General features: G+C 45.8%; 1 protein-coding gene across 2 annotated transcripts in view; it reads right to left on the reverse strand.

The window, feature by feature from the left end:
* The window catches only part of CARMIL1 (capping protein regulator and myosin 1 linker 1), a 205,774-nt gene extending 194,405 nt beyond the window's left edge, over window positions 1–11,369 (reverse strand). Inside the window, exons 1-2 of one of the 2 annotated variants that reach the window (XM_065667848.1) lie at window positions 10,905–11,369; window positions 6,873–6,970 (exon numbers count right to left, since the gene is read on the reverse strand). In XM_065667848.1, the coding sequence (XP_065523920.1) occupies window positions 6,873–6,970; window positions 10,905–10,944 (138 nt within the window). In that variant the 5' untranslated portion in view covers window positions 10,945–11,369. The remainder of the gene's footprint in view (window positions 1–6,872; window positions 6,971–10,904) is intronic. The other variant, XM_065667849.1, reaches the window with a different exon arrangement.
* Between the last annotated feature and the right edge of the window lie 5,075 nt (window positions 11,370–16,444).

Raw genomic sequence — 16,444 nt, forward strand, 5'->3', positions numbered from 1 at the left:
GAAAGCTCCATTTCACAAATAACAGTGGCAAGAGATAGGCCATCTACAAACAAAAGTACATTAGCAAACCACTTTGGTACCATTATACCATTTATATATTCAGCCAAAGAAGTAGAAAGAGTGTGACATTTTAAAAATAAACATTAAAAGAGAAAAAAAACATGGAAAACCCCCCACACACACAACTGGTTTTCAACTGATCCCATGAACAATTCAGAGACACAGAAGACAGAACAAAGGCAGGCACCAAAAGAGAAGTTACCTTTTCTTACCTTTCTCTGCATATACCAGTCACCCAAAATTAAAGAAAAGGAGAGCAAGCAGCTGCCCTTCTGCTATAATGGGTATACTACCCTACCTAAGTGTGCAAAGAATACACTATGTTCTTTGACATGCAAGAAATCTTCCATGCTCCAAGCAAATGTAAAAGCAAACATACAACTCCAGTTAGAGCTGCACTTAAAAGGACACAAAAGTGCCAGGACTGCAGAAAAAAAATGTACATTTTGCTTGGGTAGCCAGAGAAAGAGGACTGTTTCTGTTTGGTCAAAGGCCAATTTCATTAAGCAAGTAGATTAGATCTTATCCTTAATGCAGACAAACCTGAGGGAAAGAAGCCTCAGAGTTTATATCCAAAAAAGTGTGTCAACACCGATTTAAACACAAAACAGGTTTCTATCTACAATTGATGTTTTGATTGTGGGAAATAAGGGAAAAGAAAAACTGGAGGTAAGAACTGGGAAGAGAAATCAAGGTGGAAAAAAAAAATAATTCCCAACCCCACCAACCCAAAAAGGAGGGAAGCATTTCCCTCAACCTGGTTAATTCCACTGAATGCCAATTTGTCCTCACAGAAGTGGAAACATGTCAACAAAAAGGAATTCAACAATTCAACATCTGCATGCACTATCACAGCATCAGAATGCTAGGTCTGTAAATCTTCCCACCAGTAAAAAGTAACCTTACAGATCGATGTACAACATAAACCTAGATTTCAGTCAAACTTGCACATCAATGAGTATTTTTTTTAAATAGGTCCTATTTTGGGACCATACACAACTGCACGGCTGGATTAATAAATTCTCTTTCCAGCAGCACTCATTATTTCAGTTTTCTGTAGTAATCTTATTGGCTACAGTTCAATTGTTTTCTAAGAGGCACCTTGTAAATGTATTAAAATACATTTTCACATATAAGTACTTTTTGATTGCTCTACCTCACTTCATTTAGATTTCCTGACATGAGGAATGTACCAACACCTACTTCCTTTCATCTTCATAAACACACACTTAAGATATATGTCATAAGAGTCAACCTTCTGGGCAGGGAAGAGGAAACACCATTATTTTAAAAGAAAGTCCACATTTAACACATTATCCCACACCAGCTGTCATGATGTAATGTGCAAGTTTGCACACATTTTACGTAAAACTAACCTTAGACAACCCTGCGAGCTTCATGCTTTTAGTGGTTTAATATACAAGTACGTATTTTTTAAGGCAAGGCATTTGCACCTAGAGAAATTCATATATTTGAGAAGTGTATCATGGATGGATCATAACAGAAGATGAGCAACGGGAAACCAGCACCAAAGCTTTTAATCCCAAAATAGTTTTGGCAATGCAAAATATTATTTCTGCCTCCACCTGGAGACTGCCACCCATATAGCTGAACAGGCACTGCAGCTCACACAGGCTTTTCTCAGCTGCTTCAGTGCAGTCAGCCAGGTTGTTCAGACAGCATTCAGAAGCCACATGGACAGCACAAAATTGCTCCTTTAAAAATGAATGCAGATAGATCTTTTTAACTTACAAAGACCAAAATTCTATTTAAGTCTTCGGAAGCAGCACATGAAATCTCACACCATGTGCACAGAACAAATATAAACCTGTTTGACAGCAGTCGACTAAAAATTTTGTTTTAAAAGCCCATGGAAACATATGTCCCAAAGAAAGTGACAGGGACATAGAGATTACTCCCAGGGAAGCCACCTGCCAAAGCAACTGTCCTGGTTCCAGAAGCACCATTGTGTTATTTTAACAAAGAGAAGAAAGTCAAAGACCTGGGGCAGCAGTTTAACAGAGAATCCTCAAGGGGATCTCCTAATAAAGTGCTGTTGGTCACTACATCACATTACACTACTTCATGCCCTTAAGGTTAGGAATACATTACAAAAAGAAAAAAAAAAAAAAACCAATCACAACAAAACCACACACAAACGACCCAAGAATATAGCAAAAAAACAGACCAGCCCTACAGAGAGCATGGTCTTTTGCAACATTTCCTTGTCCTTAATGTCAAAAATAAAATTATTTTGGAAAGGAAAACTAATCTCAAAGGCAGTCAGTCTAGGAGTATTCTCTTTCATAAACAGGAAAGAAACAAAAAGTAAGAGGAATCCTGAATTCTGGTCATGAGCCACTCCTGAAAATATCAGTATTTCATAAGGAGTTGGTCAGATGTATTTAACATCTTGCTTTTGCCTTACAATTTTACCTCTTATTGCTACTAATTACAATAAATCTGATAGAAAGAAACCGCAATGGGAAATACTCAGCAAGTATTTGTACAGATTGTACAAAACGCTGAGTATTGTACAGATGCCTTGGCTATTTTGAGGGTGAAAAAGCAGCACCACAAACACTAAAATCAAGAAACTTAGTTTCCCAGTGGGGTTTGTCTGAAGGCAAGGCCTGAGGCCTCTGGTTTAAAAAAAAAAAAAAACAAAAACAAAACAAGACAAAACGCTGAAATTTTTCTCATGGACAGGACATTCTGACTGATTCGTTATCGTGCCAAAATGGGGCCCTTATGAGAGGGAGTAGGTGTTAAGTTTCTCTTGTTTTTCTGCCTGCCTTTCCCCAGTGCCCCAAAAAGCGACTCTTATCATTACAACTGAGACCTCTACATACCCGTCAGCTTAAGCTGAAACTACAGAGAAGGTCAGAGTTGTCAGTGTGAGAAAGGAACACAGCAGCCACTCTGCATGATGCCTTAAGCCTTGACCTCGTAAGAAAACAGCTTTAAACAAAACAATCCCAGGAAACCAAAGCAATCCTTGACTGATTACAAAATAGTGGTATCTTTATCTATTTTAACCCAATAAGACTATTGTTGTGAGAACCACATTGAAGCCCAACGCAGTAGTACTCTGCCTCTGGCATGAGGGTCACATGGAGCCAGCTAGGGCAGCCTGCCCCAGGGCCCTGCCTCAGTTTGGCTGTCTGCACCTGACATGGCACAGGTATGCAACCCAGAAAGCTGGGAGAAGCCTTGACCAGGGCTCCCCATATTGCTCTGGAGTTCCAGCACTCAGCCACGGCCTGAGCAATGCCTGTGCTTGGTCATTTTCCTGCCTGAGCCTGCCTCACAAACCCAACTGCCTGGCTTGATCTCGGCTCTGCCTCAGCTCTAAAGCTGCCCCCAGCCACCACCACTGGTCCTGCTGCCTGCCTTGCTGGTGCACAGTGGTACTGCCAGCACCCCTTGCCCATAAGGCAGTAATTCCTCATCAGCGTGTCACTTGAAAGGTTCCTCACCTTACCTAACAGCAGCTTTGCTCTGCTAAAGTATCAAGATGACTTGGATAGAGCTGGAGTTTGACCCTAAACGTGTGAGGACTGACCTGCTCACTTAAACTGGTTATTGCCTTTTCAGGGTTGGGTACCAGCTTGCTGCCTGACCATCCAAGACCTGGTACCAACAGGCCAGAGGCAGCTGAGAGGCTCACTGTGTTTACCGGTTTGCATCATTATGACTAACTGAATAACTAAGCAACTGCAGATTGAGAATACTAAGGCAGCAAACTCATTGTGCAGACTAAGTCCAGTTTATGTCAAAACTAGTCATAATTTCCAAACTTTGGCACTGAAAGCTGAGATCCTAAAGCACCTTAAGGCAAGCATGGACTTTATCCACCAATTTCACCAGTTCAACATTAGGACCTTATTTCAAGCAACAGCAGGGGTTTTCCACTGTTTCATCTTTACTCTCAGATTCCAATTTCTATCTTAACTATCAGAGGAATTTCCTATAGCAGAGTGACTTAAGTAGATGGTTATATCCATATTCTAGTACTCTGCACCTTGAATACCCTATGAACAACAGGACTAGGGGTCAAGTGATTTCCTAGGCACCTGCCAAGTGCAGTCATTTTTAAATAATCTTCCTTTCTCAAATTGGTACTGATTTTACTCAAATTTCCTAGAAATGAAAAATGAGAGATCATTTAATTAAAGCACAGATCTGGGTACTAGGGCTCAGTGCCAGCCTGTGCGATCAACCTCCTCTAAAACCTTGAGCAATTTCACCATGGCTCTGGGGTTAGCTACCCTGACAGCAACTAGTATTTTCTCCTTATTAAGTGCTGGACCCAATGAATGCTACCTAATCTGCTTGTAAACTCCCAACTACTAATAAAATTTAAACCAAAAACCTCAAAACAATTCATTGCTACACGTGCACTCAAGAGACCACACTCAAAAGATTAACATCTCAAAACTAAGCTCTCAGGAGTCAAGGAGTGCTGGCATGAATGCTGCCCATGCAATCACATTTGATCCCTCTGGTGCATACATTTAAGGATATAGTCTTTAATTACTGAATTGCCCTTGCTGCCAACACTTCATTCAGCATTCTGTTTGACATGCTTACCCCAAGGCACAGCAATTCAAGTATGCAGTTTTACCTGCCCTGGTCAGAATGCAATCATATGCATTATCTACTGAATATTGTGAAGTCTCAGCTTGGAGTATAAAAATTCTTAATTTTGTCAGTAGCTTTCCTATGGCATTTAGTATTAAGCATCTGCATATCTCTGAAGCAATGTTAACTGTTTTCAGCATCACTCTGGAGGAGAGGAGAGTACATCTCCTCTACTTCACAGGTCAAAAACAAGTTTGTAGACACAGCAAGGCCAAAAAGTCTCCACTAATTTATGGCAACTTAAGGTGTCGCTGGTGTCATTTTTTCAGAGCACTCTGCATTTCAGAGAACTCTGAATCCCCAGAAGGAACCACAGCTTCCACTGGCCCTGCCACAGCAGACAGCACTCAGCACTTCTGCAACAAACAAACAAACAAAAAAAGAAAAAAAATCCACCCAAAAACCAAACCCCAAACCACATAAAGATACACATGCAATTAGAGAAACACTGTAAAAAAGATGCCATAGTGGTTTGTGGAGCTTCACACAGGGCAGTTTTCTTCTGTGGTAGAAGAAAACACAAAATCCAACCCAAGCAGTCAGCAGTCAATTCCTCTGACCATGAAAACCTCTCCCCGCCCCCCCCCCCCCCCATATAAATCCCCTGCATTTTTTATCATGGAACCATTTGCTCTTCCAGACAACATCCCCTTCTGCAATTCATCCCCTTGAAAGACTTATCCTCTGCACTGAAGACAGTGTGCATGCACACACACAGGAAGTGCTCGCTAACTTGTGAACACCTTAAAAACGTGTGTCTCTTGCAGTACCTCTTCAGTCATAAAAGGTTAAAGTCTCCCACCTGACAGCTTCAGAGATTAGAGAGAGAAAAAACATCTGAGTCATCACATCTAGGCCAAGTAGTACACCCCTCAGAAACTTCACTGGCAATTCAAATATCAACATTCTTTAGGTCCCATCAGATCAGAACAGTATTGCAGTATTTTCACAATATATTTCACTATTGATAAGAATAACAATTCTGTATAAAACTAAAAGTCAATCAACTGCTACCACTTCAGTGAACCTGTCAGCCTTCCCTATAAACATGGCTTTTAAATAAACTGAAACAATCTATCAGCATTTACATAGTCAACCTATTTCCACCACAAGAACTGTAAATCCAGGAGCCCCACATAACATGGGTAGGTATTATGCAGAAAATACTTCAAATTCCTTAAGTAGCTGCTCTTGATGAAAAGTAGACTATTATCTACAGTCTTACTGCCCAAGAATAAGCAACATGTACTTTACGAAAGCAATTCAGAACTGATTAATAAGATACAGATTTTAAAGACAAAACAGAGTATCTGCATAGGGCATGTACCCAAAATTTGTAACAACAGTTTTGGCAATGAAACTTTCAAATCTGCAATACACTTTTACAGGCACAAAGCACCAAATCTCAAATATCTTGCAAAATATTCTAGCAGCACTGTACTTATGTTTGTTACTCTAGTTCTGCTGAGAAAGATGTAGCAAAAGAATACAGAAATAAAGTTCCATCTCTTTTTGCATATCCAAGATAGTATGTAAGCATACCAGCTCATTACCACAGCTTCCTTCTTATCAAGAGAGGCCAGCAAAACTATTCTTGAGGAAACAGGAAAGCATACTTAAGAGAGATTAATTTGACACTTTGCTCCACTACAGTTTCAGGAATGACAAGGGAGGATCCCACACATTAAGCATTTCTTTTAACATGCAGATGTGTGACTTAACAGAGAATACTAAAAAGTACAAATAGTCATTTGAGTTCAAAAAGCACAATAGTTTTACTATTCACCACATAACAGCTTCAGAAGATTCTCAAAAGATAAATAATTCCACATGCCTCATTTCGCATTTCTCATCCACTCAAAATTCCTACAGATGTAAACAAGAAACCTAACCGGCAAAGGCAGCAAATTGTTTTAGAAGAGGTTCTAATAATAGCTTGCTTTAACATCATCAACAGCCCAATACCCTAAACTCTGAAGAATAACTCAGTGACAAACGTGTGTTCATGTGCATGCCTTCACATCAACTTGCTGTGCAGGCTAGTAAGAAAGTACAAAAGTAATGGCACACACAAAGTTCAAAGAAGCCTTTCAGAGGAGAATTAATGCCTCCTGAAAAGATACTGGCTTTTCCTTCACACATAATCAGAGTCATTCCGTCATACTTACCAATACCTTGTTATCCACCTTGTCTCCCTTGGTTTCCAGCTTTACTTTTTTCTTGACCGAAATTTTGATTTTCCTCCCAATAACATCCCTGACACTTTCTGAAATAAAAGACAATACCTTAATTAAACACCTCCACTGTCAACATGAGAAGGAAAAAAAAAAAAAAAGACACCTCTTTCGAGTTTTCAGGAAGACACAGAGCTATGCTGTTCAACATAGCTCAACAACATTGTTCTTGATTGCTTGCAATCATGGAAGTCTCATGCACATTCACCAGGACTGAACACAACCTAACACAAGTACAACTTTTTTTAAGTGTGTCATCTACACAGTAATTTAGGTCTAATATGATAGGATTATCAATGTCATATGCCAGGATTCTAAACATAGTTTGATACTTCTTTCCTGCACTACCTAGACATCAAAAGCATTCCCAAGACAAGCCCCAGCACTGCTTAGCTCTACTCTGGGAAAAGAAAACAGATTCCTCGCTTGCTACTATTTGTACCTGAAAAGCTTGCTAAAGCAAATTAACTACTTGCATTGCACAAATTTTAGCCTGTTGCTGGTCACGGAGGCCAAATGGGTCAGGCAAAGGAAAAGCAAGTGCTCACACATTTTTGCATTCTGCACATTCAAGTTGCAAAGCAAACCAAGCAGGCTTCCAGATACTAATACCTGACAGCTCTGCAGAGGATGCTATAGAGGGCAACACTGGTCTCAGTCCAAGTCCTAACGACAGTGTAGCCACCTCATGGTGCCAACACCAAAGTTACATTACTTGCCATAATGCTTCAATATGTATATGCATACACATGTATACACCATTCTGCCAAGTACTAAATGAACCAGCCCTTCCCCTAAACATTTGCACCCTGGCCTGAAGGGAACTTCTAACACAGGGAACAGTGTCAGAAAGCTTATACAACTACTGACACTGATGTAATTGCGAGATAAACAGAGAAGTTCATCTAGAAGACCCAATTTGGCACCTTCCTTAAGTTTCTCTCCCCAGCCCCCACAGAAAAGGAAAGAGAAAGAAACCTTTTAAACACATTAACCTATTTCCAGCACTACAACTGGCATCTGCCAAAGGCAAGTCTCCACCCTCCTCAGACACACACTTTGCCCTTGTGCATGCTAAAGTTTAAAGGCTAAAATTGAAGATAATAGGCTATTCCTATGGCTTTTAATTATAATGCTCTGTATAGCACTTCTCTGCACAATTTTCGTGTGGTAGTCAGAATACATTACAGCAAACAATACATCATTTATTAAGTCTGGACATTTAGCCCAGGCCACAGCATTCTGCCTGCAGGGCACAAGGGTGTGCAAGTCAGACATGCACTTGGCTGGAGAGCCTCTTCACCAGAAAGAGGTCCTTCTGCGACATTGGCATGATTTCCCCTGGAATTTTAATTTTCCTATCAGGAAACAAAAGCTCCTCGGTAGCAGCGGTTTGCCCGGCGAGAAGCCTGCCTCAAGCCATGGCAGCCCCATGGCAGACAGCCAGCTCCCTGGGCAACTGCTTGGTCATAAGCCAAGCAGCCAGCTCCCTGAGCAGCCAGGTAACCAAAGCCCAGGGAAAAGTCCAGCCTGATGGGAACAATTTTCCTGAGTCCTCCTCTCCCATGAGTAATGCCCAGTTCCAGATTCTCTGTTCCTGCTGAGGAAGCCAGAAGCAAGCTGACCACTCAGTTTTTTTTCAAGTCCTACCTCCTCACAGAAGGAAAGATAATGGTGCTGTCTCTGCTACTTTATCTCTGCCTTTCAGTTTCTCCTCTCCCACAAACAGCTCCAAATGCGTGCATCTAGCAAGGGACTTCCTCCTGAAAAGCCAATGTGGGGAGACCCTCTTCTTGCCTTTGCTGTCCCACACAGCAGCAGTGGGAGCAACTGCAAGCCCTCAGCTCCAGGCCTCTTATTTCAAGAAGCCACAGAAGGGAGAGAAAGGGCCTGGGACCCAAAATTCCAGAAAGCATCAGGATGTCCACTCCCTCCAAATCTCTATCTGCCAGAAAGGGCTCAAAAAACATCTTCAAAGAGTTAAGATACAGATTTCATAGATATTCTCCATGTGACTGAGGCTACTTCCTTACACACTGTGTAAGGAACTTACACAGTGGACTTGCAAAGTTGTTTTTCAGATTCAGAGATGGAAACATTTTAAAGCACTCATCTATTTCTGATGCTGGAGACTTCATACATCCACACCTCAGAGGAGTGGATCCAGGTAAGCCAACAGTGAGACAGAGCTTTTTCTGAAGACTATGACCTATGAGACCTGACAAAGGTTACATGGGAAGAAACACAATGAAAGCCACAGCTCAAACACTTCCACCCCCAGTTTAATCTACTCCTACTCCCAGTTTAATCTCCATGCTCCAATCGCTAAGTGTTAAGGCACATCCTTTCATCCTGTTCTCAAAACAAGGTTACTACAAAAAGACTTATTTAAAAGGTTCAATTTTAACATGCGGACACTAAAATACTGCTAGAAATTAAACCAATCTATATTAACAGACCCACACATCACAAAAGAGCCCTTGAAAAAGCAAGTTGGCTGCAGGGCACCAGGACTGGGGGGTAATTCTTAAACAAAGCCAACAGAGGAGGGGATGTGTGAAGATGCTCACTTTGCTCTACACCTCACCTACAACACTAGGGCACAGCACAGATCTACAGTGAGTAACAAGTACCATGTATTAGCACCTCAAACATGCTTGGCCATTTTTAAAAAGAAACAGTTTTTTTGATCATAGCTACTACCAGCAGCCTTCCCAGCTCATCACTTAGTAGTAAGCTACAGACTAAAGCAAACCACATGGATTGCACACTAAAAGCACTGCAAAATACAGCTATTTTGCCTATACAGAAAAAAAAAACCCCTGTGACAGCTGCAACCATCCATCAGATTTTTAGCAATATTTTCTAAATGCTAAAATCAGTTGCCACCTATAGCCCTGACTGATGAATCTGAATTAAATGCAACACTGTAAGGGACCTAGATAAGGTTCAAAGGTTTATATTCAACGCAACATGTATCTTACTGTCTGACAAATGTCTGTTCCCATCTATCATTAAAGCAACACTTTAAATTATTCTAACGTTGGTGACATCCTTAGATCTCTCCTTCAACAGGCAAAACTGCAAACCAAAGGAAGTTCGGCCTCAGTGAGGTGGCTGAGGACCAGGCCTAGAGCATCAGACTTGCTCCCTCCATATGACACCGGCTGCCAACATACAGCATTAATGATCCACTTGTCGGAAGCTCCCCAACAGTGATGACAGCATTTCCAAGGTCCTTACCATCACCTCTGACGCGCTCACCGTGCAACACGGGGGGTTGCGTGCATGTGGCCATAAAACTTTAATTACAAATACCCTCATTCCTTCGTACATACATTGGAAAAAGTCTTAACGCCAAGCCCCGAGGCGAAATAAGGCGCAGCGGCCAGAGGTACAGCTCGCAGCCTCAGCCCGCGCCCTCAGGCCGAGGGGTTCGGAGGACTGGCCCCGGCGGGGCTGCTGTCCCGGCGCGGGAGGCTCGGGGGGCCGAGGCAGCTTCCCCGCACTCCGCCAGCCCCTGCAGACCCGGCAGCCTCGCCGGCAGAGCCCTCCGGGGGGCAGCCGCCGGGCCGGCTCCGCCTGTCACCCACCGCTCGCCGCGGGGCAGCCCCGCGCCGGCAGAAGCGGGCTCCACGGGCACGGCCCCTGCCCGCTCCCCGCCGCCCCGCTCCCCGCCGCGGGCCCGCAGCCCCCCGCCTGCCCGCCCGCTCCCCACACGCAGCGGCAGCAGCCGGGCCGAGCGCCTGCGGCGCGGCCCCGCCGCCCCCCAACGGCTCCTCGGAGTACCCCCACGGCTCCCCAGCCATACCCTGCGCAGCTCCCACCTTGCGCCACGGCCACCGGGTCCCCCCACCGGCAGCGCTGCAGCCGGGGGTCGCGCACGGCGGCCCCCAAACTTGCCCTCCATTCCCCTTCCCCCTAGCCCCTGCATGCCCATCCCCGCCGCCATGCCCCGTCCCTTACCGATCAACTCTTTGGGGACGTCGGAGCTCTCCTCGGCCATGGCGGCGCTGCCCGGCGCCCGGGGGTGCCCGGTGGCGGGGCTGCTTCAGCGGCTCGCCGCCCCTCCGCCAGGCGAGGCGGGCATCAACCGGCGGGCGGGGGAGGGGGCGCCCGTGCGGTGCCTCTGTGGTGCGGGGTGTGCGCGGAGCCGAAGGAGGGACGGAGGGAAAGGGAGGCGGAGGGAAGGGGCTTCTCCCGCCCCGCGGAGCCGGCTCCCTCCGCACTACATGACGCTCCCGGCTGCCGGCGAGGCCAGGGGGGGCATTTCCAGCGGAGGAACAGCCAGCACGCAGCCCGCAGCGCCCGCTCCCTCCTGCCCCCTCACACAGCCCGCACCTCCGCGCTGCCCGGCTCCCCCCGCCCGGCACCGGCGGCTGAGGCGCGGGCGGGAGGAGGCGGCGGCTGCCCCCGCCCCGGGAGGGCTGGCGCCCGAGCCCCGGCCCGGCCTCCTCACCTCGCGAGAGCCGCCGGGAGCCGCCCGCCCGCCCGCGCCCACCGAGCACCCGGCGGCGGAGGAGGAGGAGGAGGAGCGGGAGGCGGCGGCCCAGAGCATCGCCCTCAGGAAGCCATCGCGCCCGCCCCGGCGCCGAGGCGGAGGAACAGGAGGAGGAGGAGGGCAGCGGGCTGGGAAATCGAGCGCGGCGGAGCCGGCCCCTCCTTCGCCTGATCAGCCCCCGGTGCTGCGGCGGGCCCAGAGGGTGGCGGCGGGGGCCATCTGCCGGCGGCTGCGAGCGGCGCGGCCCCTCAGCCGCAGGGCCGTCAGAGCGGTGCGTGGTGGTGGCCCCGGCCCTTTTCAGCTTCCGCTCTGCTCCTCGCAGGTGCACCTTAGGGCTTTGCACTGCGGGAATCCGCCTTGAAAAGGGTGTGTGGTACGAAGGGGGGGGTTGTCGTCGTTAGTCAGTCCTCGCGGCCTGAGGAAGCGATTGCCCAGGCTGGATCACTTCAAGCCCTGAAGAGCGTAACCTTTGATCCAGAACGCATCTGCTTCTCCCTTCCCCCCTCCCCTTATCTCCATAGGGACGGCAGCTACCTGTTCTGGGATAACAGCCTCGCTGGAGATTGCTTAGGAAACTCCTTGTGCAGGGAGAGTCAAGTCTCTAAGCTTGGGCTGGGGCGAAGGGAACCCAACATGCCTTCTTTCCCCGGACCAGAGACAAATCCACAGATTTGCAGTGTTCTGCTTGTTGCATTTTGCTGCCGAGAATATTGTTGTGCCTTAAAACCACATTAGAGAAACGCTGCATGCGAGGTACCTAATTGCACCTCTGAAAACGAGGACAGAAAGAAGCTTATTGGATGAGAGCAAGGGAAGAGGCTCGGCAGCTCTGGAAATCCTTTGCCTTCAGGCAGCTCTGCCTGGTTTCGACGGAAGGATCATTTTCACTGCAGCAGGACTGTGATTGGCCGCCCTCCATCCTAAAGGGGTGGATTCCTGTATAAATCTCGTATTTTGAGCACTCTGCAAGTGAGTGACAGATCTGGGAGATCCGAGTCATTTATGCCTAATTAAGGAATCCGAAAAGCATTCAGTGAGAGCAGGGACATAAACCCAAGAAGAGTTATTTTGCTGTTATGATACCACACAGCAGCACTCTGTATCTCAGGGACTGCTGCATATGCTGGTCTTAGGAAGAAACATGACTAGCAGTTTGAAATCAATATGAGTTGTCAAACAATTTCATGATGATTCCCTGTGGCACCAACGAGATCTCTACATAACTCAGAGATGATTTTAGCAACGCAGATACAATCACTACAGAAATGTCTACAATTTGCTCTCCAGTTTGTTGGTTACATGCAACAAATAAGGACATACTTTATAGAAAATAAACAAGAAGTGAACATAGTAGTAAAAGAATATAGCAAAGAAGCTGCGTGCTTTTAATAAATAACAATGTCAATCAAATCTTGGGTGGATATGTATATATAGAGAGAATGCACTGTATTGCTTGTCCATTGACAGTCCCCAGCTCTCTTTTCCTCACTGTAGCTGAATCCTTTCCCGATGTATGCAGAATACCTGCTGACCTCTTCCTTCCCTTGCTGCCAATCTTTCCTCACAGCTCAACAGAAAACTGTGTTTCTTGTTTGCTGTATACACACTAGCTTAATTCTGCCAAGGAACATGAGCATCTTTCAGCAGGGAACAAAAAAAGAATTGAGAAGTTCATACCTTTCCTGCTACCCAACAGGGAAAAATCAGATCATAAAGTCTGCATAAGAAAGGCCATGTTATTTCATGCAGTTACTTCCATATTGAGTCTAATGCCTGTGTTCAGCTAAAAAAACTTCCATGAAGATATTTTCTCTTCAATCACCATTCACTTGCACTGCAAAAAATATACATTTATGGATCTATGACTGACATGCTTTCCATACATGAAGCATGACAGTTTCTCATTCTGCAGTAAACCACCGCCTCTTTTCTGTCTGAAACAGTATTTGAAGCACGGACCTTGCTTCCTTGGCCGTGACCAGACACCCACAGGCCTCTCAGCATGCATCAGCTCCAAAAATGATGTGTTCCTTCCAGGCCTGCCTGCCTGCCTGCATCATTCTGCTGGGATACTGCTAGCACCTCCTCCCTCCCAGATCTCTCTACCACATGAGCTGGCCAGGACAGCCAGTACAGCCAGTCCAGGATGTGTAAAGGGAGAAAAAAAAAGGAATACTGGCAGCAAGCAGGGCTTTTTTGTTCTGGGTTTTTGTCACCAGTACTATAGACTAATGAAGTAGCAGTGCCAAGGCTACTGTATAATCCCTGCTTTGGTACCTGGGAGACTGGACCTGGTTCAAGGGAGGAGAGGTACAGACTAAACTCAGGTGGATTAGTGCTCCCAGGCCAGGTTCAACCAGCAAAATGCATGGTTTCACATTCTTTGTTCCCTGGACAGGAGGCAGAATATGCTTGGCCAGGCAGGCTGCTGCTTCCTGCTCCTCCAACTGCAGTAGTGCCTGTGGGTTGGAGCTATCACATCAGTCAAGCCTGGGAAAAAAAGGGAGTTTCCAGTCCCAGGAATCCACCTCCCAGCACAGAGAAGACTGGGCCTCATTCCCAGGGATCCCAAACAATCAACTCCCAGAGCCTTCTGAACAACAGAGCCTCTCTTCCACACTTTAAAGGCAAAGGAGCACCACAGAGTTTGCTGGCTTTGTAAGGAGATAACGATTTTTGTCCTCTCCTGTTGACCCTTACTCTCCCCTAGTCAGTTCAGCAGGGACACAGCAAGGACACTTGGAAGAAGTTCAGCCCCCTACATCAAGCCATCCATGCTCACTCACTGCTGTTTACTACTTTGCATGTTGTGCTGGGATGAGAAATTGTGATACTGTGTTGTAACCTGAATAGGTGAAGTGGGCCAGAAAGGGGATTTTTGTCATTTCAGTAATTGAATTGTCTTTTATCCCTTGTTGCCCACCAACAGATGTGACCAATTTAAACTGGGATGACTGGGTTTCCTGCCTGAGCTCAGTGGTGTTCCTGTAACTCTCAGGTGCGGCTCATGCCCTGAGTGGCTCCTGGGCGGCCTATGATGTGTTAGCAGGGCCTCCTAACCTCACATTACCTGCGTTGCTACAAATTATCACCACTTCAGTGCCCTAGCTAGGTTTATGCTCCAGTAGTAGTGCAGCATCGTGTACCACAGGTGCAGCAGGCCTGTGGAGAATGAAAAGATGCTACATGTTCTGCCAGAGCAGAAGTCATTTTTGAAGTTATTCAAAGGGGAACTGATTTGCCTGCCACGGGAATGGAATCTGTGTGGTTTCATTTGAGATATTTTTTCTCTGAAGGCAGCTCAAGTTGCTGTAGTTTCTGGCATGACAGAAATGCTGATGAGAGTAGTGGGCTGGATTGTGTGTTAAATGGCTGCAGGGAATGTTGCAGCATCCACAGCTTATATTTAACCGACAGTAACAGAGCAGGGGGGAACTAGGAGCTTCAGAAGACATGGATCAGGAAGGCATGTGTGACAGAAAGTGATGGGGCGGGGGGGGATGTCCTCAAAACTGCAGCATTCATGCATCACATTAGCCATTAATTACATGAAGTAACTTTTAAGGGACTTGTGATTCCACTTCTCAGAGGTCTGTATTATCATGGCACCTCACACCGTGTTTACAAGGCCAGGTTGGACGGAGTCTTGAGTGACATGGGTTAGTGTGAGGTGTCCCTGCCCATTGCAGGGGGGCTGGAACTAGTTGACCTTATGGTCTTTTCCAACCCTAACTGTTCTATGAGTCTATGACTCTATGACATATGGTGTAACATATTCCTGTTTTGCAGCCAGTCTATTGCCCTTGTCCTTCTTCTTAGCCTAAATCCTCTCCTCCTGCAGATAAGGCAGGTGTCAATAAGAGTTGGTGCCAAGCCATTCACACTGTGGTAAGGTAGGGTATTCATACATCCTGCACATCCTCCCTGCCAACTCCTCTGCCACTTAGATTATGGCTTTAGCACTGAAGAATCACAGTCTTTTTTCCTGAGAAGCAATAGTATGATATCAGTGTTATGATGTGGTCAATTGCATGACCCTGCTCCTGCTGAAGCCAGTGGAAAGATTTCAGTTGCCAACAGCAGGTGTCAGACCAACATTCAAGGCAGGCCCTGGAGTCATCCTGCTGCAGAACAGCATCCTGGTGGGAGGAACAACATGATCCAGTCTGATTTGCAAAGCTGCCTTGAAGCATGCAGCAAAAGCTGAGAAAGTCTCATAAAAGACAGCTCTAGAGATAAATCACCCAGCCTTGCCAGTTGCGTTTCTAAGCACAAATTCAAAGGGATGTATTCTTCCCCAGCTATGCCTTTGCTGCCCCATAGATACTGTTTACTGCCCTAGTTGAATGCAGACAGAATGGGGTCACTCTGTCTCACGTCCCACAGTGCTAGCCAGTCAAGCGTATCCATGAGCAGTATCATTGAAGGAAGCGTTTCTTTTCAATCACTGCAATTATTACAAGCATTTTAAAAACGAGGCAGCTAATCTACCACTCTATGGACGTATGTGAAGCACAATTAAGATACATACTTCCAATTATGCCTGAGCTCAGAAGTTCATGAAGTCTGCCCATCTATGACAGCTTTATATCCACTCAGCCTAAAAATAATTTATAGCACTTGCAGTTTTGGGCTCTATCCATTTTTTTTGTGTTTGGTTTTGTTTTGGGTTTTTTTGCAGGGTTTATTTGGGGTTTTGATGGGGGTTTTTTTATAATTTTTACCCAGTTAATATCTCTGTGTTCATTGTCTATGTGTGGTGATACCATTAAATGTGGTATTTAGACCCCTCATTGATTACATCTGTTCAGAAACCTGTAGATGTTCCAGGAGCTAGGGATGCTTTGACATGAAGCATTAATTATAAAAAGAGCAGAAAACAAGTAGGTAGCTAATTGCACAATAATAAATATGTCTTATATTGCTGAGTGACTGGATGCCAGCTTTGGAATTCACCAGCTGAGACAAAATTGATAGGGAAGAATGTGTGTCCTCCGTCAATTGC

This window comes from Lathamus discolor, chromosome 2 (assembly GCF_037157495.1).
Source record: "Lathamus discolor isolate bLatDis1 chromosome 2, bLatDis1.hap1, whole genome shotgun sequence".
Lineage (NCBI taxonomy): Eukaryota > Metazoa > Chordata > Aves > Psittaciformes > Psittacidae > Lathamus > Lathamus discolor.